Below are 23,993 nucleotides of genomic sequence, written 5' to 3'. Positions count from 1 at the left end.
GCCGTTGTTTTATTTTTGGAAAAAAATGTTAGCCCCATTCTCATTATGCTACTCCGACCGTGCGGCCAGACCTATGCATGTTGTTTAATCTCTAGACTCCAAGATTTCCCATCGCCGTTCCGCACACTACCACGTCGAGAGGTTTAGAGGCTGAGTCACCAAGAGGAGACTGCACATCACCCGAAGTTATGTCCATATTTCATATATGAACATTCTTTTTTATGCACTTCAAAGTGTTTACTATAGTAAGATTTCATATATAAATAAATACATTGGTTATTATTGATGTTTATGTCAAAGGGCCCTGGGTTATAGGTTCGCCCAGGACCGGCCCTCGGGTCACCCTGACGGACTCCACTGGAATTGCTCTCCCAACTCCACATTCATTAGGATGCAAGCATTCCAGGTTTCCAAAGTAAAATTTTTAAAAATAGGTGCGTAGATCCAATACAGTAGGCATTTTAAAGCAGTGTTTAAATATATTACCCATAAGTTTTTCTCACCACCAATATCCAAAACTAACCAAAAATAACAACTGACTAGGCACAATCGTCGTTCTAGTAGCAGCCGTGAGCACTTATTTTAAGAGATTGTTATAATTCTTTGACAATCAACATATTGTTATCTTGACAGACAAGGAGAATTCATGTGTGAGTCGCTCCTTAATCCGATACCTGCTAGCTTTGTCAACAAGGGATCTTGTGGACTCAAGTTCAAGGTCCATGGCATTGCACTTATCACAAGGGTGTTTACCACGCAGCTCGATTCTCTTCAAGCCCACGGCTCGTTCCATGAACAGCCTTAGATAGTTTGTCACCTTGTCTTCCTCCTCGAACCCTGCCATCACCAGTAACTTCAAGTTCAGGTGCTTCCAATCCTTGGATGGTTCCCACAACATGTTGGTCTTCTGGGCACTGTGTGCAGACGGTTTGACACATGGATGTTGATTTCGAAGCAACTTCATGCATGCACACAGAAGATAAACACATATTACAGAATAATGTAGAAACAATTGAAGTTACATATAAGGTTAAAAATGAAATGAAACCAGCAATACCAGTATTTATGTTCAAGGTGAAGCTTACTGTAAAATTCAGTAGGGCAGGTGCAGCTTCGACGAGAAACATGGTCCAGTTCAGATCGCACTCAGGAAAGATATAGTAAAGATACACCTCGGTCAGGTTTCTGAATATTGTAGTGAGGTGCTTAGGATGTTCTGGTTGAATCCAAATCTGCAGCAAAAGCAAGAACACAATAGACAACTACAATTAGTAGGTACTAAGAAGAAATATGATATGTACTACTAGATGCGAAGAGAAGTTCATGTGGAGTATTGAAATAAACGTACCATTTCGCAACCAAAATTGAGATACAATCTTGACAGATTCGTGGCACTCAAGCATTCGCTTAGCGCAAATGGCGCCTGCCACACCCCAGCACGTGAACCGAGGTTCACTTCAAGAAGTTGGGGAACGTGGCCGAAGTGCACCGGAGGGCTCTCGCAGGGCCAAGACCAGCACCATATTTCTCTTAGCTTGGGGACGGAGATGAGCTCGATACATGTGCAAGCAAAGTCAATGAACCGAAGCTCCTGGAGCCCGGAGCACGGCGTGTCGATCTTGAGTGCGGAGTGATGATCAACCAGTCTGCAAGATTTCAGGATGAGGTGCTTGAGCTTATCACAAGCTTTAATAAGGCCTGCGACGTCATCCTCTCCAAACGCTAGGTTCTCGAGGGTTAGCCTGGTGAGCCACCGGAAGGCGACGGGGCAGGCACGGGAGAAGGACATGAACCGCTCCGCCTGCCCCATCTTGGCGAGCAGCTGAGTGGTGTCGTCGGTGGTCGAGACCGGCGGTAATATATAAAACTCGAGCCATTCGGTCTCGCCGCGGCTGACGACGTCCTCAACGCCGCCGCTGATGGAGCTCAGTTGCAGAGGGTCCAACATGTAGAAGCGTAGGACGAGGGTCTTGATAGCACGACTGCAGGCGGGGCACGGAGGAGGAGACACGGAGAGCAACCTCCGTACCGCGCCCGTGAACGCGTCCATGATCTCGACCGGCGTGGCGCCATGGAACTGGTCGACCCCGAGCTCTAGGTGCGAGAGCTGGTGTGGGAGGTGGCGCCAGCGCGTGGAGGCGGCGCCGATACGGAGCGCCTCACGCAGGTGGAGGCGTTCGAGGATTCCGAGGAGGAGGTGGTCGGGAAGCGTGCTGATCATGTCCTCATCCTGGCCGATATCGATGTTGGACGGCGATGACTTGTTGCGCGGCGGCAGAGAGGTGAGGCGGCGGCCCGATCGCAACTCCATCGATGCAAAACCCTCCTCGATCGTCTCGTCCCGTCCTGGAGCCCTTCTCCTCTGCCTCTGGTAATATGTACGGCGGCGGAGAAGGATTTTGGTGGACTCCTAATAACAGATTAAGTCCGGCTCGACCTGTCAATTAATTCAACCAACTTCCCTAAAAAAAATTAGTTCAACCAACCGGCGTGTTGGATTCCTGATTTTTCTCATGGGAAAAATCGTATACGACCAGGGTCGTACATACCCAATCTGAAGACCCTCTACCATGTGCGCCAGCTGGCAAACCCGAATCTCAAAGCCGCGGCCGTTGTTCCAGTCGCTCGCGTCGTTCGTCGACGGCCCAGCTCGCGTCCCCACTCTTTGACACCGGTGGCAACTCCCTTCCTCGTGGTGCTCCATCCATCCTCGTAGCTACTATCTCCGTCCTTGTTATTGAACCCTCCTTTGTATTTTGTGCCTAGATTCAACTAACACAACTCCTCCCTCAAAAAAAAAACACAACTCCAATTCTGAACTGGAACCAGGCAGGCGACCAAGTGATCTAACCTAGCGCCCCCGCCGCCACACAGCAACGCCGCCGCCCGCTGCTTCCTCCCTTCCTCACATCCCTCCCCTCCGCCGCTGTGACGGGGGTGGCGGAGGAGCCTCTCATTAGTAGAAAAAGAGGCTTCCATACGTCCCCATTAGTCCCCAAAATAATCGAACCGCGACCAAAAGGGTCTTTAGTCGCGGTTCGGGAGGAGACCGCGACCAACTATCTGGGCCCAGCGCGCTCGGTTGACAGCTGGCGGACGGGAGGGGCTTTAGTCCCGGTTGGCCTGGCCAACCGGGACTAAAGGTCCTCAGGCTGGCCCGAAGGCCTTTAGTCGCGGTTGGCCAGGCCAACCGGGACTAAAGGCCCATCCCTATATAGGACTCAGCTCACTTCACTTAGCCACAATTGGTGCCACTTCTATTCACAATATTCAGAAGGGGGGTGGTGGGTTTGCTTTTGGTTCCTCCTATGCACACAAGGTGTTCGATGAAATGCCCGAGAGCATGAAACAAACATGATATGAAGTGTCCGAGCCACACTTGAGCTTTCTCATTTATTTTTCCTCCGCGATCGCGGTTAGCAACTTGAACCTTTCATGTGTCATTGATAAAATATGCATGTGTGTAGTTCATTGTTTAATTTGTATTATTTCTAGCTAGTTAGTTTAACAAATACATGATGGTTAATTATATACTTTATATAATAATAATGCAGATGAATCGGCAATGGATGTACGGTACCCGACTCTCCGGCGAGTTCACTACGAGTTTGAAAGATTTCCTCGTAGTGGCAAATGCGAACGAGCAGCGAGGTTTTATTATCTGTCCATGTGCTGTCTGTAAGAATCAGAAGGGTTACTCCTCCTCAAGAGACGTTCACATGCACATGCTTCGGCACGGTTTCGTGCGAAGCTATAATTGTTGGACCAAGCATGAAGAAAGAGGGGTTAGAATGGAAGAAGATGAAGAAGGGGATGATATCGATGACAACTATCATGATCATTTCGGTGATACTTTCATGGAGGATGATGCTGAAGGTGGGGAAGGGTTAGGTGAAGGTGAAGAAGAGGCACATGATGAGCCCGCTGATGATCTTGGTCGGACCATTGCTGATGCACGGAGACGCTGCGAAACTGACAAGGAGAGGGAGAATTTGGATCGCATGTTAGAGGATCACAAAAAGTCGCTGTACCCAGGATGCGATAATAGTCTGAAAAAGCTGGGCTGCACACTGGATTTGCTAAAATGGAAGGCACGGGAAGGTGTAGCTGACTCATCATTTGAAAATTTGCTGAAAATGTTGAAGAATATGTTTCCGAAGAATAACGAGTTGTCCGCCAGTACGTACGAAGCAAAGAAGGTTGTCTGCCCTCTAGGTTTAGAGGTTCTGAAGATACATGCATGCATTAACGACTGCATCCTCTACCGCGGTGAATACGAGAATTTGAATGAATGCCCTGTATGCACTGCATTGCGTTATAAGATCAGAGGCGATGACCCTGGTGACGATGTTGAGGGCGAGAAACCCAGGAAGAGGGTTCCCGCCAAGGTGATGTGGTATGCTCCTATAATACCACGGTTGAAACGTCTGTTCAAGAACAAAGAGCATGCCAAGTTGTTGCGATGGCACAAAGAGGACCGTAAGTCCGATGGGGAGTTGAGACACCCCGCTGATGGAACGCAATGGAGAAAGATCGACAGAGAGTTCAAAGATTTTGCAGCTGACGCAAGGAACATAAGATTTGGTCTAAGTACTGATGGCATTAATCCGTTTGGCGAGCAGAGCTCCAGCCATAGCACCTGGCCCGTGACTCTATGCATCTACAACCTTCCTCCTTGGTTGTGCATGAAGCGGAAGTTCATTATGATGCCAGTGCTCATCCAAGGTCCAAAGCAACCCGGCAACGACATCGATGTGTACCTAAGGCCATTAGTTGATGAACTTTTACAGTTGTGGGGCAGACCTGGTGTACGTGTCTGGGATGAGCACAAAGAAGAGGAATTTGACCTACGAGCGTTGCTTTTTGTAACCATCAACGATTGGCCTGCTCTCAGTAACCTTTCGGGACAGACAAATAAGGGATACAATGCATGCACGCACTGCTTACATGAGACTGAAAGTGTATGTTTGGGTAATTGTAAGAAGAACGTGTACCTGGGTCATCGTCGATTTCTTCCCCGAAATCATAACATAAGAAAGAAAGGCAAGCATTTCAACGGCAAGGCAGATCACCGGCCGAAGCCTGCGGAACGTACTGGTGCTGAGATATTTGATATGGTCAAGGATTTGAAAGTCATCTTTGGAAAGGGTCCTGGCGGACAATCAGTTTCGTGGGGAGTTGACGGGCACGCACCCATGTGGAAGAAGAAATCTATATTTTGGGAGCTACAATATTGGAAAGTCCTAGATGTCCGCTCTGCAATCGACGTGATGCATGTTACGAAGAATATTTGCGTGAACCTGCTAAGCTTCTTGGGCGTGTATGGGAAGACAAATGATACAAAGGAAGCACGGCAGGACCAGCAACTTTTGAAAGACCCAGATGACCGGCATCCGGAATGGTTTCAAGGTCGTGCCAGCTACGCTCTTACCAAAGAAGAGAAGGTCATTTTTTTTGAATGCCTGAGCAGTATGAAGGTCCCGTCTGGCTTCTCGTCGAATATAAAGGGAATAATAAACATGGCGGACAAAAAGTTCCAAAACCTGAAGTCTCACGACTGCCACGTGATTATGACGCAATTGCTTCCGATTTCTTTGAGGGGGCTCCTACCGGAAAATGTTCGAGTAGCCATTGTGAAGCTATGTGCATTCCTCAATGCAATCTCTGAAGGTAATCAATCCAGAAGATCTACCACGGTTACAGAACGATGTGGTCCAATGCCTTGTCAGTTTCGAGTTGGTGTTCCCACCATCCTTCTTCGATATTATGACGCACCTCCTGCTCCACCTAGTCGAAGAGATTTCCATTCTCGGTCCTGTATTTCTACACAATATGTTCCCCTTTGAGAGGTTCATGGGAGTATTAAAGAAATATGTTCGTAACCGTGCTAGGCCAGAAGGAAGCATCGTCAAGGGCTATGGAAATGAGGAGGTAATTGAGTTCTGTATTGACTATGTTCCTGACCTTAAGCCGATTGGTATTCCTCAATCGCGACACGAGGGGAGACTAAGTGGAAAAGGCACGATCGGAAGGAAATCAACGATATGTATGGACGGTCATTCTATGACTAAAGCACACCACACAGTTCTGCAAAATTCCAGCTTGGTGGCTCCGTACTTCGAGCAACACAAGAATATTTTACGCTCGGACAACCCGGGGAAGCCTGAATCCTGGATTAGAAAGGCCCACATGGAGACTTTCGGCAGTTGGTTGTGAAAACATTTAATGAATGACAATGATGTTGGAGATCAGCTGTACATGTTGGCCAAGACACCATCTTCGACTATAACGACTTTCCAAGGGTACGAGATAAATGGGAATACATTTTACACCATCGCCCAAGATAAAAAGAGCACCAAACAAAACAGTGGTGTCCGCTTTGATGCAGCAACCGAGAATGGGCAAAAGGTCACATATTATGGTTACATAGAGGAGATATGGGAACTTGACTATGGACCCTCCTTTAAGGTCCCTTTGTTCCGGTGCAAATGGTTCAAGCTAACAGGAGGTGGGGTAAAGGTGGACGAGCAATACGGAATGACAATGGTGGATTTCAACAATCTTGGTTACCTTGACGAACCATTCGTCCTTGCCAAAGATGTCGCTCAGGTTTTTTATTTGAAGGACATGAGTAGCAAACCGAGGAAACGGAAAGATAAGAAAATGATCAGTACATCATGCGATGATCCAAAGCGCCACATTATTCTTTCAGGGAAAAGAAACATCGTGGGAGTGAAGACAGACATGTCAGAAGATTATAATATGTTTGGTGAAATTCCGCCCTTCAAAGTGAACACTGACCCAAGCATTAAGTTAAATGATGAGGATGCTCCATGGATACGGCACAATCGTAAGCAAGCAGGGACACAAGGGAAGAATTTATGTGCAATAATTTATTGTACCAAACTTTGTTGAATGGATCATGTGAATTAAAACGTACGATGGCGAATCCGGATGATTTGTATTTGGTCGATGAACTGAATGATGTATCAAACCTTTTGTCAAACCTTCAAGGGATCAAGGATGTAGAACAAAACAATCGGTATCGCCATCATACAGCCCTGCCGTGGCTACTGAGTGCATATATGCATACCAAATGCACGGCAGGACGTATGATGGCGAATCCGGATGATTTGTATTTGGTCGATGAACTGAATGATGTATCAAACCTTTTGTCAAACCTTCAAGGTATCGAGGATCTGAATTTTTAAAATGAATTAGTTTTATTTTTCTGGATTTTTTGATATATTATTTGTATTTTTAAGATTTTAAAATGAATTAGTTTTATTTTTCTGAATTTTTTGATATATTATTTGTATTTTTAAGATTTTCAAATGAATTAGTTTTATTTTTTGATATATTATTTGTATTTTTAAGATTTTCAAATGAATTAGTTTTATTTTTCTGAATTTTTTGATATATTATTTGTATTTTTAAGATTTTCAAATGAATTAGTTTTATTTTTTTGAATTTTTTGATATATTATTTCTATTTTTAAGATTTTAAAATGAATTAGTTTTATTTTTCTGAATTTTTTGATATATTATTTGTATTTTTAAGATTTTAAAATGAAAAGTATTTGAAAAAGGACCTTTATTCGCGGTTCGTGACACGAACCGCGACTAAAGGCTCTTTCCGCGCGGGAACGAAAACGGCGCGAAAAAACCTTTAGTCGCGGTTCGTGACACCAACCGCGACTAAAGGTACCCCTTTAGTCCCGGTTGGGGACACCAACCGCGACTAAAGGGTACCTTTAGTCACGGTTGGGGACACCAACCGCGACTAAAGGGTACCTTTAGTCACGGTTGGTGTCCCCAACCGCGACTAAAGGCTTGCCCTATATATTCTCCGCGGCCCTCGTCTTCTCCGCGCTAAGGACCAAACGCATCCAGGACCTCGTCTTCTCCGCGGCGCCGCCCTCGTCTTCTCCGCGCCGCCGCCCTCGTCTTCTCCGCGCCGCCCTCGTCTCCGGTAGGTGCCCGCCGCCGCCTGCCGTCCTCCTCGCGTGCCTAGAAGAAGAGGGGACCGCCGCCGTCGTCTTCTCGCCCGCCTCCCGCCTTCTCGCCCGCCGCCGCCTGCCGTCCTCCTCGTCGCCGCGTACTGGATGCGCGGCTTGCCAGCCTCGCGCGCGTGCGGAAACGGCGCCGCCGTGCGTGCCCGTGCTGGTGGTCACCGCCACGTGGGCAAACTAAAAATTGAGCAAGAGAGCAGAGAGAGAGAGAGAAGGAGAGCGCTCGGGGTTGTGGGGCCCACCCGTCAGCGAGCGAGAGAGAGAGAGAGCAGAGAGAGAGAAAGGGACTTGAGCAGTTTCTGTTTATAGATTCATAAATCCATAACTAATTCATAAATTCTCCAATTTGAGTGATTCAAATTTCTATACATTCAGGAACTTGAGCAGTTTCTGTTTATAGAAAAAGTTCAACATGCTTCTGCAATAATGTTTGCACTAAATAATTAAATACAGAAAAGGGAACTAAAAATGGAAACTTGCAAAATTCATAACTTGAATTCTGTTAACTCAAATTGAGCAAACTTGAGCTCTAAAATTTTGTCTTAACAAAATGTACACAATGGTATTTTATTTGGGAATAATTGTATAAATTTGACCAAAAAAACATCAATTTTCTGTTCTGGTCATAAAAGAAAAGGAAAAAGAAAATGGCATAACTAATTAAATAATTATCCAAAAATTATGTTTAATACCTCAAAATGTTCAGTGAAACATTTGGCACATGTTTTCAACCTTATACATGCAGTTTGACATCTAAAGTATTTCTGTTTTTGTTGTTTTCCAAAAATGGCTGAAATGAAAGCAAAAATTAATAGCTCTTAATCATTCAACCGTCGCTGCTCCTCCTCTATGTCCCCTTAATCTTATTTTTTAATTCCTTTATACTTAATTAATTTTTACTACATGCAGGAGTGACATATGGCGGACGATAGAGCCGAGCCGCTTAGGGATCCGGAGGCTGAACGCTATTTAATGGGCATCATAAACAACGAGATTCCTTATGTGTCGGGCTCAGAAGATGAGCAAGAAGAGGATGTAGTCTCTTCTTTTCTGAACCTTGACGCTGGAACAGACATTGTCGATGATCAAGAAGGTGAAGGAACGGACATTGTCGACGGAGGTCAACCGTCAACAAACGACGATCTCGAATTGCAAGTAGCAACCACCTCCGGCGAAGTATATATATACATTGAGCCTCTCGTGATACAAACTTACTGAAATGTGAATACATATGTATTAACGCGCACGACTCTCTTTCTTTTTTTAGCCCTCGGCCGGATCGAGTACGACAAAGCGTGGCAAATCCAAGGCGATGAAAACAGGAGAAACATATACCATTGATTTTGTTAGTGAAACCGGCAAGCCCCTACAGCACACCTCAAAGTTTATCAACCAATGTGGAGCCGTTGTTAGAGACAACGTCCCGATCACCGTCCAGGAATGGAAGGAGCCAAAGAAGGCACGTCTTGGTTTCAGTTTTGTCGATAAGAGAACGAAAAAGGATTGCTGGAGAAAGCTTATGGAACATTTCATTCTACCTCCGGAATACAACAAAGTTGATGAATTCGGTAACGAGGTTTCGGGTGGACATGTGAGGAGGAGGCTAGTTAAAGAGTTCGCTCTTCAGAAGATGGCCGAAGCATTCCGGAACTTCAAGAAAAATTTAACCCGTGACTATGTCAACAAGGGCAAGACTCCGGATTTCAATGGACAACATGAGAAACTGAAAGATGATTGGCCAGAATTTGTGAGGCAAAAGAAATCGGAGCATTTCAAGGAAATATCAAAAAAAATAAGGATAATGCGAGTAAGAAAAAGTACAATCATATTATGGGGCCAGGAGGATACCGCCTTTCGGAGCCTAAGTGGCAGAAGATGGAGGAGGACCTGAGGGTGCGAGGAATCCCTATAGGTACAGAGGGATGGGACCCAAGGGCCAAAAGCTGGTGGTACGGGTATGGGGGATCGCTAGACCCGGAGACAGGGGTGTGTGTTCACCGGAAGAAAAAGTTTGCTCCCACCCAAGCCCTTATTGACGCAATGACCCAAGCTCAAGAGGGCTTGATCAAGTTCAACAGAGAGCAAGACGCACTGACAACAACCCTCGGGAATGATGAACACGCAGGACATGTACGAGGCAAAGGCAGAATTCCGTGGAAAGTAGGGTTTTCCCAGGACAATGACCCGTACTGTTACAGAAGCCGTAAGAGAAAGACGGACCGGGATGCAGATATTTTGGCGAAGTTTGCATCGGAACTCCATGAGTTGAAGTAGACCGTGCATGAACTAGTAAAAGAAAAATCGGCTGCAGGGCCGCATGAAGATCATGAAGCGGATCGCGGAAGCCAGCAGCGCAGAAGCAGCGTGGCTTCCACGGATGCCCCGCCTGGTGCTAATGCACCGACGATCGAGATTCGTGCACCGGAGCCTCACTACCCCGTGGATGATGTAAAGGAGATGAAAGAATGTGATCTGCATTATCCCGTGGGGAACGTTTCCACGAAGGTAGCTACCGGCAGTGCTTTACCCAGTACACCTGGAGCACTCCACCACAACAACCCCATTGCATATGGCTATGCTCGTGTCACGGTGGAAGACATAGTCCAAGAGTTTGAGGACCTGGAGATTGACAAAGCTACACCCGAAGGGGAGAGAAGACTTGGAGATGTCAAGCGCCAGATCATTCTATGGAAAAAGAAGTACATAGTGTTTCCAGGCGAGGCGCCAAGGCTAACAAGTCCACCCCCCTCCGATGGTGGTGGTGGTGGTGGTGGTGGCGGTGGTGGTGGTCGTGGTGGTTCACCTACACCTCCTTCACGCCATTTGACGCTGTCCCCTGATCCACAACCTCCGGCGGGTAAGCAGCTCCAGGTAGAAGAGTCGCGGGCAGACGTGGCCGGGCACGTAGGGCTCGTCGCAGTTGAAGCACAACCCTTGGTGGCGACGCTCGAGTTGCTCGACCGGGGTGAGCCGGCGGAAGGGGCGCCGCAGTCGCGGCGAGGGGCGCCGCGGAAGCCTGAGCAGGCCGACCCTGCGCGGTAACTTCCGGCCAGGGTGGCGGCCGCGCGGCCCGGGGCGGTGACGCCGGCTAGATGGCCACCACGCGGCGCTCGAACACGCGGGCGTAATACATGGCCGTCTGGAGGTCCTGTGGCCCGCGCATCTCCACGTCCACGCGGATGTGGTCCGGTAGGCCGCCGACGAAGAGCTCAGCCCGTTGACGAGCCAAAACGCCGGGGGCGTGGCACCCCACTGCCTGGAAGCGGCCCGGCGAAGTCTTGCACTATGGTGAGGAACAGAAGGCGCCCAAGCTCCGCCAGACGGCTCCCGTGTACAGGCGGAACAAAGCGCAAGAGGCACAAATCGCGAAAACGCTCCCATGGTGGCATGTCGCCCTCGTCCTGCTCGAGGGTGTAATACCACGTCTGGGCGGCGCCTCATAGATGATAGGAGGCGATCCAGGTGCGGTCGGACGCGAGCGCGCGCTGGCCGATGAAAAATTGGTCGCATTGGTTGAGCCAATTAAGGGGGCCGACGGTGCCGTCGTAGGTCGCCAACTCCAGCTTGGAGAATCTCGGCGGTGGCTGGGCGTGGACGACGGGCGGGTATGTGTCATTTGCGCGGAACAGCGAGGGCGACGGTGCCGAGTGTGCGGGCTGTAGAGTACCGCCATGGAGAAGGGGCCCGTCGACACCATCGTAGGGACCCGCGGCATCCGAGGACACGCCAAACTGCATGGTCTGGGGCGGCGCCGGCGGTGACAGCACGTGCGGCTGTCCTGAGGCCATCGTGTAGACCGGGTCAATGGACGCGGCGAGCCAGGCCGGTAGCGGAGATGGTGATGGGGGGAAACGGACCTGGTGGATGGGCACCCCGGGCGCCGTTGACGGAAGGCCCGGCCCCAAGATCGCCAGTGGCGGCGGCGGCTGCTGCTGTTGCGGCAGCGGCATGATGGATGCGACAGAGGTCGCCAGTGTTGGCGGCTGCCACGGGAGCTGCTGCGGCCCCGTGATGGTGGGATGTTGCGCGGACATGATCGAGCCTGAGACACCTGATACCAGATTGATAGGATCTGGGATCCTACCAGGTCTATCTCGTAGGTTGTAGGGGTGGAAGTGGGCTTGGTATGGAGGAAGGCGAGGTCACCGGCGCTGGGGTGCCGTCGCGAGAGAGAGAGGGCGCAGGAGGCGGCGGCTAGGGTTAGGTCTCCCGGCTTCCTTCAGGAAGCCGAGCAAATATGATTGCTTCTGCTTAATCTCAAAACGGGTCCTTACATGAGTTTATATAATCTCGAAATATGATAACTGGGCTAAGCCCCTAATAATGATAAGATAACTGGGCCAGGCCCCTAACTGCCTGGGCTGTAGTATATGCCGGTCATAACACCTAACAAGATGTGGTTAATAAGAATGTAAATAAATTTTATCTCTTTGATTGAAACTATGGATGGTGAACTTTTTTTGCAGCGGCTTGCCAGGCCAAAATAATAAAACATGTTCACAGATTAACCTTCCTATGTTGAATGCTTTTGAAGAAATTCATACACAATCTTTTCTCAGTGTTCTTGGTGCTTGCTTGACCAAGTAAAGAAACAGAACCATATGCAACAGTAAAGAAAACAAGCTATTGGCCATGTAAAGATCAAGTGATTTTAGTCTTAGTCTATCTAGTTTCAAGTTGTTTCATCGATCCAATCCAGAGTTTGGATTTTTTTATCGGCAGCATGCTCAGTAAAAAGATTTTTCTATCTGACAGACAAAGACCAACTGAATAAGCATGGATGGACGCACAAAGATGAGTGAGAACTGGTCCAAATTGTATAAGTTCAGATTCAGAATAATCTTGAGGTGGCATGCATGTGTTGCTTCTCAAGCCAGCTGGACACAAAAGTTGGGGCTTTCAAACACTTTCAGATTTCGTGGTTCCTCAAGACAGACTTTTTTTTCGAAAAGGAGGATTCCCCCAGGCCTCTGCATACATCCATCCTCAAGACAAGCTAACTTTGGAGTACTGTAAACTGAGTAAAATAGAAGTACACAGAATAGTTATTTGCTTAATATGAATTTTTTGGGCCTGATTAATAAAAAATTTGACATATATATAACAAGCAAAACACTGTCAATGCCACAAAACTCCCGAAACAATCAAACTACACCCACAGATTTGGTACCTCTATGGTAGGAACTTGGAGGTAAAAAATCTAGTTATATGCAAGCTTGGCCATGCTCTGCCAAGAGTTATTGCAGCACTATGAACCTCTCAAACAGTAATACTAGAGCACCCAGCCAGCATATAAACATCTACATTTATATACTGAGCATTCATGGCGGTTCTAGTAACAACATCAAAATCAAGGAGAGATAGGTCAGACTAAACAAATTGGTTCCATATATTCTTAGAAAAGAACAAGTGATAAATGTATAGCTGGGTCTGACCCAAATTCCTAGAGTTGCAGAAAACATATGCAATTCAGAACTGCAGTAGCAACAAAATTTGGCATGTAGGCACTAATTAAATACACATTACATCATAGACCACTAGCTCTAGACCTGCCCTCATCATCTGATCATGAGTTTTATACCTCTTCTGTGAGATGAATTTAGAGATGTTCGATCAAATTAAGCTTGGGAGGGAAAATTCTAGAATGTAGAATTTTTTAAGATGGGCACATATGTTAGAGTACGTAATGGGCCTGGGCTGGCGGTATAGCCCGTTAGTCTTAGGGTTAATTAGAGATAAGGGTCGCTTGCTTAGGGGTCAAGTAAAGCCTTGCTTGGGAGTCAAGTAAACCTCTCTATATAAAGAGAGGAGATGTATCAATCTAATCAAGCAAGAATTAAGAAGGAAATCCCTTCCCTCTTGCCCGGCCATGGGCAAAAAGGCCCCCGGTCGGCCCACTCGCGCCCTCCTTCTAGCAGCGCCATAACAATTTGGTATCAGCTAGCTTTGGTTCGATCATGTCTTCACCGCCGCCCAACCCGTCTCTCCCGCTGTCCTCCGTCGCGCCCGCCCCCGCCGTCCTCACCCCGGAGGAGATGTCCGGGGCGCTGCGGGACCTAACCCAGGCGGTCCAGGAGATCCGCCTGTTCTTGGCCGGGTCCTACGGGCCGCACCCGGCTGCACCGCCCATTGCCGCCACCGCACCGCCGTGGCTGCCGTGGCAGCCGCCGCACCCGGATGGTGTCCACTTTTTGTTAAGGAGTCCAAAGTAAAGCGTCCCTGTCCATTTCAGTTGAGAGTAATAAAACAAGCCGAGATGTAAAAGGCTTGTTTTTAGGTGTTAGGTTTGTGTTGCATCGAGTCATGGTTATAAGTTGGTTAGGCTGTAGCTCGAGGACAAGCTGCATGTCCAGGTGGGGTGTAGTGTTAGAGTACGTAATGGGCCTGGGCTTGCGGTATAGCCCGTTAGTCTTAGGGTTAATTGGAGATAAGGGTCGCTTGCTTAGCGGTCAAGTAAAGCCTTGTTTGGGAGTCAAGTAAACCTCTCTATATAAAGAGAGGAGATGTATCAATCTAATCAAGCAAGAATTAAGAAGGAAATCCCACTAGTAGAAAAAGGGTCATCTGTCCCGGTTGGTAAGGGCATTTTGTCCCGGTTTTTGAACCGGGACTAAAGGGTCATTACTAATGCCCTAGCCCTTTAGTCCCGGTTCTTACACGAACCGGGACAGATGGGCCTCCATGTGGCCGGTGCGGCGAGCCCTGGCAGGAGGGCCTTTTGTCCCGGTTGGTGGCACTAACTGGGACCAATAGGCATCTACACGTCAGCATTTCAGGGGCTGGGGTTTTTGTTTTTTTTAAGGGGGGGGGGTTGGGGGTTTTGGGGGGTTAATTTAGGTGTTTCATATATTGTGTTAACTAGCTAATTAATAGAGAGAAGTGTCCTCTCTTATCTCCGTGCTTGGTCGATGCTACGTACTATATACGTATAGAGAGGACTAGACACGCTAGCTAGTAAGCAAATGAAGGAAACAGAAGATCATCATGAACATATGCATACAGAGAGAAGTGATATCGACCACCTCTCCTTCTCCGAGAGATTGGTCGAACAACATGTTCTCGTATTTCTATCCGACACTATCGGCTACATATATACAATAATTATCTCTTACAATATAATCTCCTAACTATATATGAACACAGTGTCCACATAGTATTCTCCGTTTTCAGCGATCACGTGGTCAAGGAAGAATGCCGCCAATTCCTCTTGAATTGCTCGCATACGATCTGGTGCTAGGAGTTCATCCCGCATCCGAAAGATCTAATTTGAAGAAGGGGGTCAATACATATATATATATGAATAAATGAAACTCAACACAAATGATGGTAATAAAATAAAATTGTGAATATTATTGCTTACGCACTTCATATTGTTCGTCAGAGTTGCCCCGCTCACAGGTCGTGTGGCGGATGGACTCGCAAACGTAGTATCTACAGAAATCATTCCCTTGTTCCTGCCACAACCACTTTACAAGAAATAGAGGTCAATCAAACTGATAAGCAAGCATGCTAAATGGTATTGATGAAACTAGTGCTTGAATCACTAGGAGATGCGCGGAACATGCTACTATAGTACATACTTTCGAGTGTCTAAATTGCAGCTTCTTCGGCAGTCCCCCCGCTTTTTTGGTGAATTCTCTCCAAATCCTGCCAAACAAAGAAAACAATTACTTGATATCAGGAAATGAACAAAGTTGCTGATATGGTGGATAATGGTCGATTTAACTTACTTCTCGAGCATTTGAGTCATGTCCGCATAGTCCTGGGGATCTTTTCGTCTCGAGTCTAAGACGGTTACTACTCCTTGCTCAAGCTTAATCTCTAGGAGAATATAGTGGAAGCTGCGCACGCATGCATAAGTCATCAATTACATTACTATAACCTGGACTAATAAGGGAAACCGAATATGCACAAGACAGTAACACTCACTTGAAGTTGCAAGGAAAGAGTATTATTTCTTTGTTTTCATTTATTACCAACGATCGTAGCAAGTTGGCCACGGTATTTTCGGCATGATATGAAGGATTTTTTGACGACACCGTCCCAAGCCGAGCTGAATATGCCTGACGACTATGGACATGAACTTCGTAGGCAAGCAGAAATATTGAAGGAGGAGAAAGAAGAAAGTAAAAAAAGCGGGAAACAAGTTGACCAGCTCGGGATGCAGAATAAACAATCGATCCCCCTGCTCATAGTGAAAGCCGGTCCGGAAGAGGACCCCGAGATCATAGCAGCTGCGGCAGCACTTGGATTGACTGTAGCAAGTGCCATGAAACAAGCGTCCGAGATGGGTTTGACTCTTCGTGCCTCGTTAGACCTTGAGGATGCGCCAGTATGTGAGATAGCATTACAATATGTGCAGAATGGGCCTCTCATCGAGCCTGCGCGGGAAAAGAGTCTAGCACCACAAATGCGAAATCTGCTATGTTGGTACAAGCATTTCATAACATGGGCCGGCAAAGAATATGTTTATGCGGATGTTACAGAGGAGCATCACACCAAACGGTACTCTGTACAAGTTCATATGAGTGAATTGTTCCAGCTGTTCAATCTGCGCGAGCTCGACAAATCTATCCTGAGTTGCTACGTTCTGTAAGTGATTTATTTCTACCTCATCTCGTTCTTCATTGCCTGCACTATATATATATATATTGTCCTAACTATATTGTTGCATACGCTATTATGCAGATTGAAGATTTGGGAATGCAAAATAAGAAACATCCATGATGTTGGGTTCATTGACCCACATATCGTTAATGGACATGTGTTACAAAATCACCCCGAAGACGTGGAGAAAGACTTGTACAAGTTTCTTAGAAAGCATCAACTCAAAAGTCATATTCTATTTCCTTACCATTTTGGGTGAGTGTTTCTCTCTTGTGCCCATTCTCTTTTGTTTACTCCATGCATGGTATGTCTAATCGATGAGTTACGCATGACTGTGCATGTAACGTGTCCGCATGTTCCACTTGATTCTGCTAAATATTGAACTTCACACCTCCAGAGTTCTAATCATGGACTCTATCGATTCGGATTCAAAGCGTTGGGCCGACATGAGAAAAATGCTGCAAAAGTAATTATTTTCAATCATTTGAGCTCTATATCGATCGGTCTCTTTCGTTCATTTCCTAATATCAAGTAACTAATAACTCCATTGTTCATTTAATTTTCTTTGCCCTGTAGGGTTTCGAGACGGTTCTCAGAAGTAATTGTCGGTGAATTCAAACATGAGCTAGATTTTAGAAGGTTAGTTAATGTGGATAAGCAGCCACCGGGGACCAATCTATGTGGATACTATGTTTGTGAGAACATCCGGACACTACTGGAATCAGCTAATTTGCCATCTGCCAGCTCTTTGCCGTCCGCTAGCTGACGGCAAAGAAGCTCTTTGCCATCAGCTACACATAAACAGACGGCAAAGAAAAGGCTGACGGCAAAGAAGCTCTTTGCCATCTGCCAGCTCTTTGCCGTCTGCCAGCGGACGGCAAAGAGTGTGGTGGCCCCCACCCCCCGCTCGTTTGAAAAATCCTAACGGCCCACCTCTTTGCCGTCCGCTAGCGGACGGCAAAGAGGCAGAAAGGCGGACGGCAAAGGCTGGCGGACGGCAAAGAGGGCACTTGCCTAACGGCAGGTACCCCCCGCCCGTTACTCACTTCGTCCTCGCCTCGCCCTTCTCCTCCCACCCCGCCGCCGCCCGCCGCGCGCCGCCGCCCCGTCGCCCCCGCCGCCCCGTCGCCCCGCCGCCCCGGCTCCCCGCCGCCCCCCCGCCCCGGCCCCCCGCCGCCCCGCGCCCCACCGCCGCCCCGCGCCCCACCGCCGCCACGGCCCCCCGCCGCCTCCTCCACTGCCCCGCCCCGGCCCCACATCCCCCCCGCCGCCCCGGCCCCTCGCCGGCCGGCCCCCCGACGCCCCGCCTCCTCCACCGCCCCGCCCCGGCCCCCCGCCGGCCGGGCCCCCGCCGCCCCGCCTCCTCCACCGCCCCGCCCGGGCCCTCCGTCGCCGGCCCCGCCCCTGCCCTCCGTCGCCGGCCCCGCCCCGGCCCTCCGTCGCCGGCCCCGCCCCGGCCCTCCGTCGCCGGCCCCGCCCCGGCCCTCCCCCACAGTGAGCCCCCACAGAGGAGGAGGAGGAGGAGGAGGAGGAGGAGGAGGAGGAGGAGAAGAAGGAGAAGAAGAAGAAGAAGAAGAAGAAGAAGAAGAAGAAGAAGAAGAAGAAGAAGAGGAGGAGGAGGAGGAGGAGGAGAAAGAAGAAGAAGAAGAAGAAGAAGAAGAAGAAGAAGAAGAAGAAGAGGAGGAGGAGGAGGAGGAGGAGGAGGAGGAGGAGGAGGAGAAGGAGAAGAAGAAGAAGAAGAAGAAGAAGAAGAAGAGGAGGAGGAGGAGGAGGAGGAGAAAGAAGAAGAAGAAGAAGAAGAAGAAGAAGAAGAAGAAGAGGAGGAGGAGGAGGAGGAGGAGACACCCCGAAGCCCCGACCCCGAAACAGCACCCCGACCCCGACACGGCACCCCGACACCGACACGGCACCCCGACACCTACACGACACCCCGACCCCCGACTCGACACCCCCGACACCCCGACCCCGAGAACCCGACCCCGACCCCGACCCCGACCCCGACACCCCGACCCCGAGCATGACCCGACACCCCGACCCCGACACCGACACGGCACCCCGACCCCGACCCGGCACCCCGACCCCCGACACCGACACGACACCCCGACCCCCGACACGACACCCCCGACACCCCGACCCCGAGACCCCGACCCCGACCCCGACACCCCGACCCCGAGCCTGACCCGACACCCCGACCCCGACATCGACACGGCACCCCGACCCCGACCGGCACCCCGACCCGACACCCCGACCCCGAGACCCCGACCCCGACACGGCACCCCGAGACCGACACACCACCCCGACCCCGACACACCACCCCGACCCCGACACGACACCCCGACCCCCGACACGACACCCTTAGAGTGTAGGTTGCATGGACGTAATAAAATTGACAAAGTAGATCAACTGATGAATACATACATGGTGAATTATATATATATATTTGTTGTGTGTCTAGTAGCTCTGAAAGTCAAGATGAGTGATCGTGCGTGGATGTACACCGGTCACACTGGTCAGAACAAATGGAGCACTGAATGGTTCACAAAAACCAAGGGCTTTGTGCGAGCCGCATTTGCAAATGGCCAGAGGAAAACCTGGTGCCCCTGTTTACGGTGCGGCAATTGGGAAAAGAGGACAGAGGCTGAAATGCAACATTTGATTTTGCATCTCCCGACCGAGGCAAGATTGGGGGGGCCCGTGCAAAATCGTTGGTGCTACCCAACTGAGAGGATGCAGAAGACGCTTCGACAAAAATGTAAAAATAAACGTAGAATTGAAGCATCGATGGCTGAGGCATTCATCACTGAGGAGGCGGCAAACTTCGTGACAGCACACTACGAAGCCAAAAATCGTCATTTGCATAATCCGAAGCCTCGGTACAATGCTGACGACCCTAAAAAGGGTGGATCCAACCTCAGCCTATTCAAAGGGAATCTCGCACCAGCCAGTGTTTCAAATCCAGTATCTTTGGATAACGAACAATGGCGGACCATTTCGTTGTATATCTTCAACAACCTGATAGAAGTGCGGCCGTACATCGAGTAAGTTCTCGGTACATAGTTTCGCAACTTCTATTTCCTTTGAACTGCTCTTATTCCTGGATATTTCATACAGTCGATACGTCGCCTTATTCTCGTATGGAGCGGTGATCCAAAAGGATTCTGTCGAAGAGTATGAGCTTCTCGCAAAGCAAGGTGGCGGCTATCCCGGTTTCATCTCTTGGTTCAAACAAACGGTAATTTCTATTAGACTTGTAGGCTAATTTGTAGGCGGCTATCCCGGTTTCATTCGCTAATTTGTGCGTAATGCAACAATCCTTTCATATTAAACTTGTAGGCTAATTCAGAGTCTATGGACGCCGAATTGAGACAAGTCGCTAATGGTTTTGACTATAAAGTCCGTTCATTTGACAAATACGACATCAACGGGTATCGCTTTCGTACCTATGGCAAAGAGCTATCTATGGCCGACTGAAAGTCTACAAATTGTTGTGTATCTGCTATCGGCGAAGGAGGTACCGAGTATTATGGGAGAGTTGAAGCAATTTATGAACTTCTATTCTATGGTGAAAACCCACCGAATGTCGTAGTCTTCAAATGTTATTGGTTTCAGCCGAAGGAGACTAGAAGAACTCATGAACATATAGGGCTAGTTGAAATCAACCAAAGCACCCATTTAGATGTTCCTGATGTCTATATTACAGCTCAACAGGCGACCCAAGTATTCTATCTACCGTGGGCCTGCCAAACTAATCCAAATCTGAAAGGTTGGGATGTCGTTTATGAAGTGCCGCCACGTGCTAGACTATCTCCCCCAAAGGAAGAGGATTATGAACCTCACATTAACCCAGACACATATGAAGGAGAATTCTTCCAAGAGACACGTCTTTCCAAAAAGCGTTTCAAGAACCGGTATACTTCACCCCAAAACATTGAGGTAGACAGTGACAGTGAATCCGACATCACCCCAGAGGAGGAACAAGAAGAGCCGGAACAAGAAGAGGTTACTGCTGCGGATGACCTGTCATTGCTTGACCGATTACGTCAAGGTGGCCTTGCACATGTTGATGCCACTGAACCCTATGAGCCCGTCATTGATTATAGTGATGATGATGATTATGCATTTATTGATGATACTGATCGAGATTATTAGTAGTGTCAGGTATTAAATTTTTTAATGTTGTACTTGATGATGATACACTTAAGTGATACACATATTATTATTCATGTCGGTCTTTTTTTTATGTTGTACTAATTTCGTTTACTGTTTGTCATGGCAGGTGTTGAAAGATGGTGGGCGCTGGTCGGGAGCGCGCCAAGGCTCCTTCTTCCTCGGCGCGTGGTCTGAGGTCTTCGATTCCAGACGTACCTCTTCGCCGAGCGTTGCTGGACAGTATGTCCACACCGCCGGGCCCTTCTTCGTCCACCGCGGTGCCCAGCAGGGGACGAGGTAGGAAGAGAGGAGGTGGGGCACGTGGTCGCGGGAGAGGAGGTAGGGTGACTGCTAGGGCGCCTTCCTCGCCGCCACCCCCAGCTGTTTCACCCGAGCACGTGACTGCTAGGGTGGACTCGTCCGAGGAGGAGGCTACACGGACTCCGGTCCACGAGCCTCCGGTCCACGGGTCTTGGCCCACGAGCCTCGGGTCGACTGGCCTTCGGCCCACGAGACCGCGGAGGAGCACACGTCTGGATGGGGTACCTGGCCGGATCAGCCCGAGGAGCCGAGTGGCCATGCTGATGATGGCGGGGAGCCGACTGATCTTGAGGAGGAGGGTGGCACCGTCTACCAGCGTGGTGCTACACGGCTCCCGTCCGTGCCGGCGACCCGCGAGCAGAGGTGGTTGATCTTCCCTGACGGGGAGAGGTACGTAAGTGCATTTAAAATTTTTGTACCTTCTGCATTCACGTTTCTTCAAATAACTAATGCGTTGGCCTTGTCATGCTGCAGGGGTTGGGACCACCATCATAGTGTCCGCCGGCCCAACTCCGTCCTTGGAGTTCTTTGCCGGCAAAACTTCCCGGGGTTTGTCACGTTGCCTGGTGAGGGTCGGCTTCCAGAGCTTGGGTTGAGCTGGGAGCACTACGTGGCTGCCCCGGCCCCGCCGGATGTCATTATCGACGGTGTTGTGTGCGACACGAGGGCAGACATGGTGATCAGGACATTCTGGGTAATTTCTCCTTTACACATTTCAAAATCTTCAACTAGCTAGTTATTAATTGTACTAATCAATATTGTCTCATTTGATTGCAGACATTCTACAGGTGTGAGGAGGGATACGAGGAGGACTGCGCAAATGTTATCGAGAACGTCTGCAAGCGCCTACTCCAGAACTTACGGCACGAGGCTCGGGTGCAGGCTGTTCGAGACTACTACGCCTTGCGTGGTATCAAGAAGACCAAGCTGGCGTGCCGCGATAAGTTCCTGAGTAAGGAGCAGTACATGAAGGTAATTCTTAAGGCCTTCTACTTAAGTTCCTTCATTTAGTAATTCTTAGCCGTAGCGCTCAAGTTTCTATTTGCTAACTTAGGCGCCTCCGAGATGGTGTGCGGATCGGATGGATTGTTGGGAGGTGTTGGTCGATGAGTGGTGCTCACAAGAATGGCTAGCCCTCCACAACCAGGCCAAGGACAAACGTGCCCAAATGGAAGGTGTGCCACACCATCAAGGCAGCTCCAACTTATATCAGTTCGGGCGCAACTGGGTATGTGGTTTGCTTCATGATTCATGCAATTCATTCATCATGCTAGCTTGAGCCCTTTAATTACTAACTTTCATTGCTTCTCTCTTTCAGGCACGCCACAATAAGGCGGATAAGGTGCCAGAGGTGTACGACCTGTATGCCATGGCCCACACTGGCTCTTACAAGAAAGTCAAGGCTTTCTCTCAGTCTGACCTCGATGATGCAAACAACTTCACCAACATCTCCTCCCACAACAAGCTCGTGAGATATAGAGATGAGGGGAAGGCGAGGAAAGGGGAGGACTTTAACCCGAGCCAGGGTCCCATTGATCCAGAGCTGGTGATGATATTTGGTGGCGGGAGGTCCCATGGCTCCATAGCCATTGGAGATGGACTTATCCGTTGTCCTAGCACTCTCCCGGAGATCAAGGCGCGCCAGTCGAGCTCCGCTCCTGAGATAAGGCCTCGTGAACGGCCAGTGCAACTCGCCATCAAGGTTAGTGATACGTACTCAGTTATCTTTCTCCATTACATTGTGTGCGCTTCCATCAATGATTACAAATGGTCATGTGAGTGGTGTTGCAGGCTGCTATACAGACTGAGAGAGATAGAACGGAGAAACTTCTGGCGGAGGCGGCGGAGAGGCAGCGGGAGATGGAGGAGAGGACGAGAAAGATGATGGAGGAGGAGAGGGCACGGAATGACATGCAGGCAAGGGCCATGTACGAGCTCCTTGTGGTAAGTTTCTTCTGCAGACTACTTGCTAGTCTTAACATTTGAGTCTCATTACTAACTAGTATGACTCTGTTCTGAAAACCAAATGTGCAGTCTGTGTGCGAGAAGTCCGGTCAGCCCGCTCCGCCGATGCCAGTGATTGCTCCTGGGAGCACGGTGAGTTTAGTTTGAATGGACATTAGTTGGTAGTCTCAACATTTGAGTGTCGTAATGCTAACGAGACATTGGAAATGATCTTTGTTGCAGCTTAACTCCAGAAACGCATCGCACGATCCTTCTCCAGGTAGCGGCACTAGCCATCCCGGTCCTACACCTCCCTGATCACGGTAAGTTTCTCTAGTGTTTTGCTTGACAAATGCATAAAGACCTAGACTTAGCTTTATTTCCTCCAATATGCTTACCATAATGACCTAGAGTTAGCTTATTTTCCTCCAAAATGACCCATTTTACCTAGGTTAGCTTATAAATGATGCAGTTCATCCAAGTTAGCTCAAAAATGACCCATTTCACCTAGATTAGCTCCTAAATGATCCATTTTACCTACGTTAGCTTTAAAATGGCCCATTTCACCTACGTTAACTCCAAAATGACCCATCTTACCTAGGTTATCTCATAAACGATCCATTTCAACTAATTTAGCTCATAAACGATCCATTTGACCTAAGTGAGCAAAAAAACGATCCATTTCACCTAAATTAGCTCTTAAATGATCCATTTCACCTAAGTTAGCTAAAAAATGATCCATTTCAACTAAATTAGCTAAAAATGATCCATTTCAACAAAGTTAGCTCATAAACGATCCATTTCAACTAAGTTAGCTCAAAAACGATCCTTTTGACCTAAGTGAGCTAAAAAACGACCCATTTCACCTTAGTTACCTAAAAAACGATCCATTTCAACTAAGTTAGCTCAAAAACGATCCATTTCAACTAGGTTAGCTCCAAAATGACCCATTTCACCTTAC

At 48.7% G+C, this 23,993-nt stretch overlaps 1 protein-coding gene across 1 annotated transcript; it reads right to left on the bottom strand.

Annotated features, from left to right (window-relative positions):
- Window positions 1-610: 610 nt before the first annotated feature.
- On the bottom strand, window positions 611-2,795 carry LOC109785004 (uncharacterized). The gene is made up of 3 exons (XM_020343617.3): window positions 1,349-2,795; window positions 1,086-1,232; window positions 611-958 (listed from the first exon to the last, which is right to left on the bottom strand). Exons 1-3 carry the CDS (start codon window positions 2,309-2,311, stop codon window positions 611-613), a joined length of 1,458 nt encoding a protein of 485 aa, XP_020199206.1. The 5' UTR covers window positions 2,312-2,795.
- Window positions 2,796-23,993: the final 21,198 nt, after the last annotated feature.

Source organism: Aegilops tauschii, chromosome 5, assembly GCF_002575655.3.
Source record: "Aegilops tauschii subsp. strangulata cultivar AL8/78 chromosome 5, Aet v6.0, whole genome shotgun sequence".
NCBI lineage: Eukaryota > Viridiplantae > Streptophyta > Magnoliopsida > Poales > Poaceae > Aegilops > Aegilops tauschii.
The sequence above is the reverse complement of the archived record's forward strand: the minus strand, read 5'-3'. Positions and strand labels throughout refer to the sequence as shown.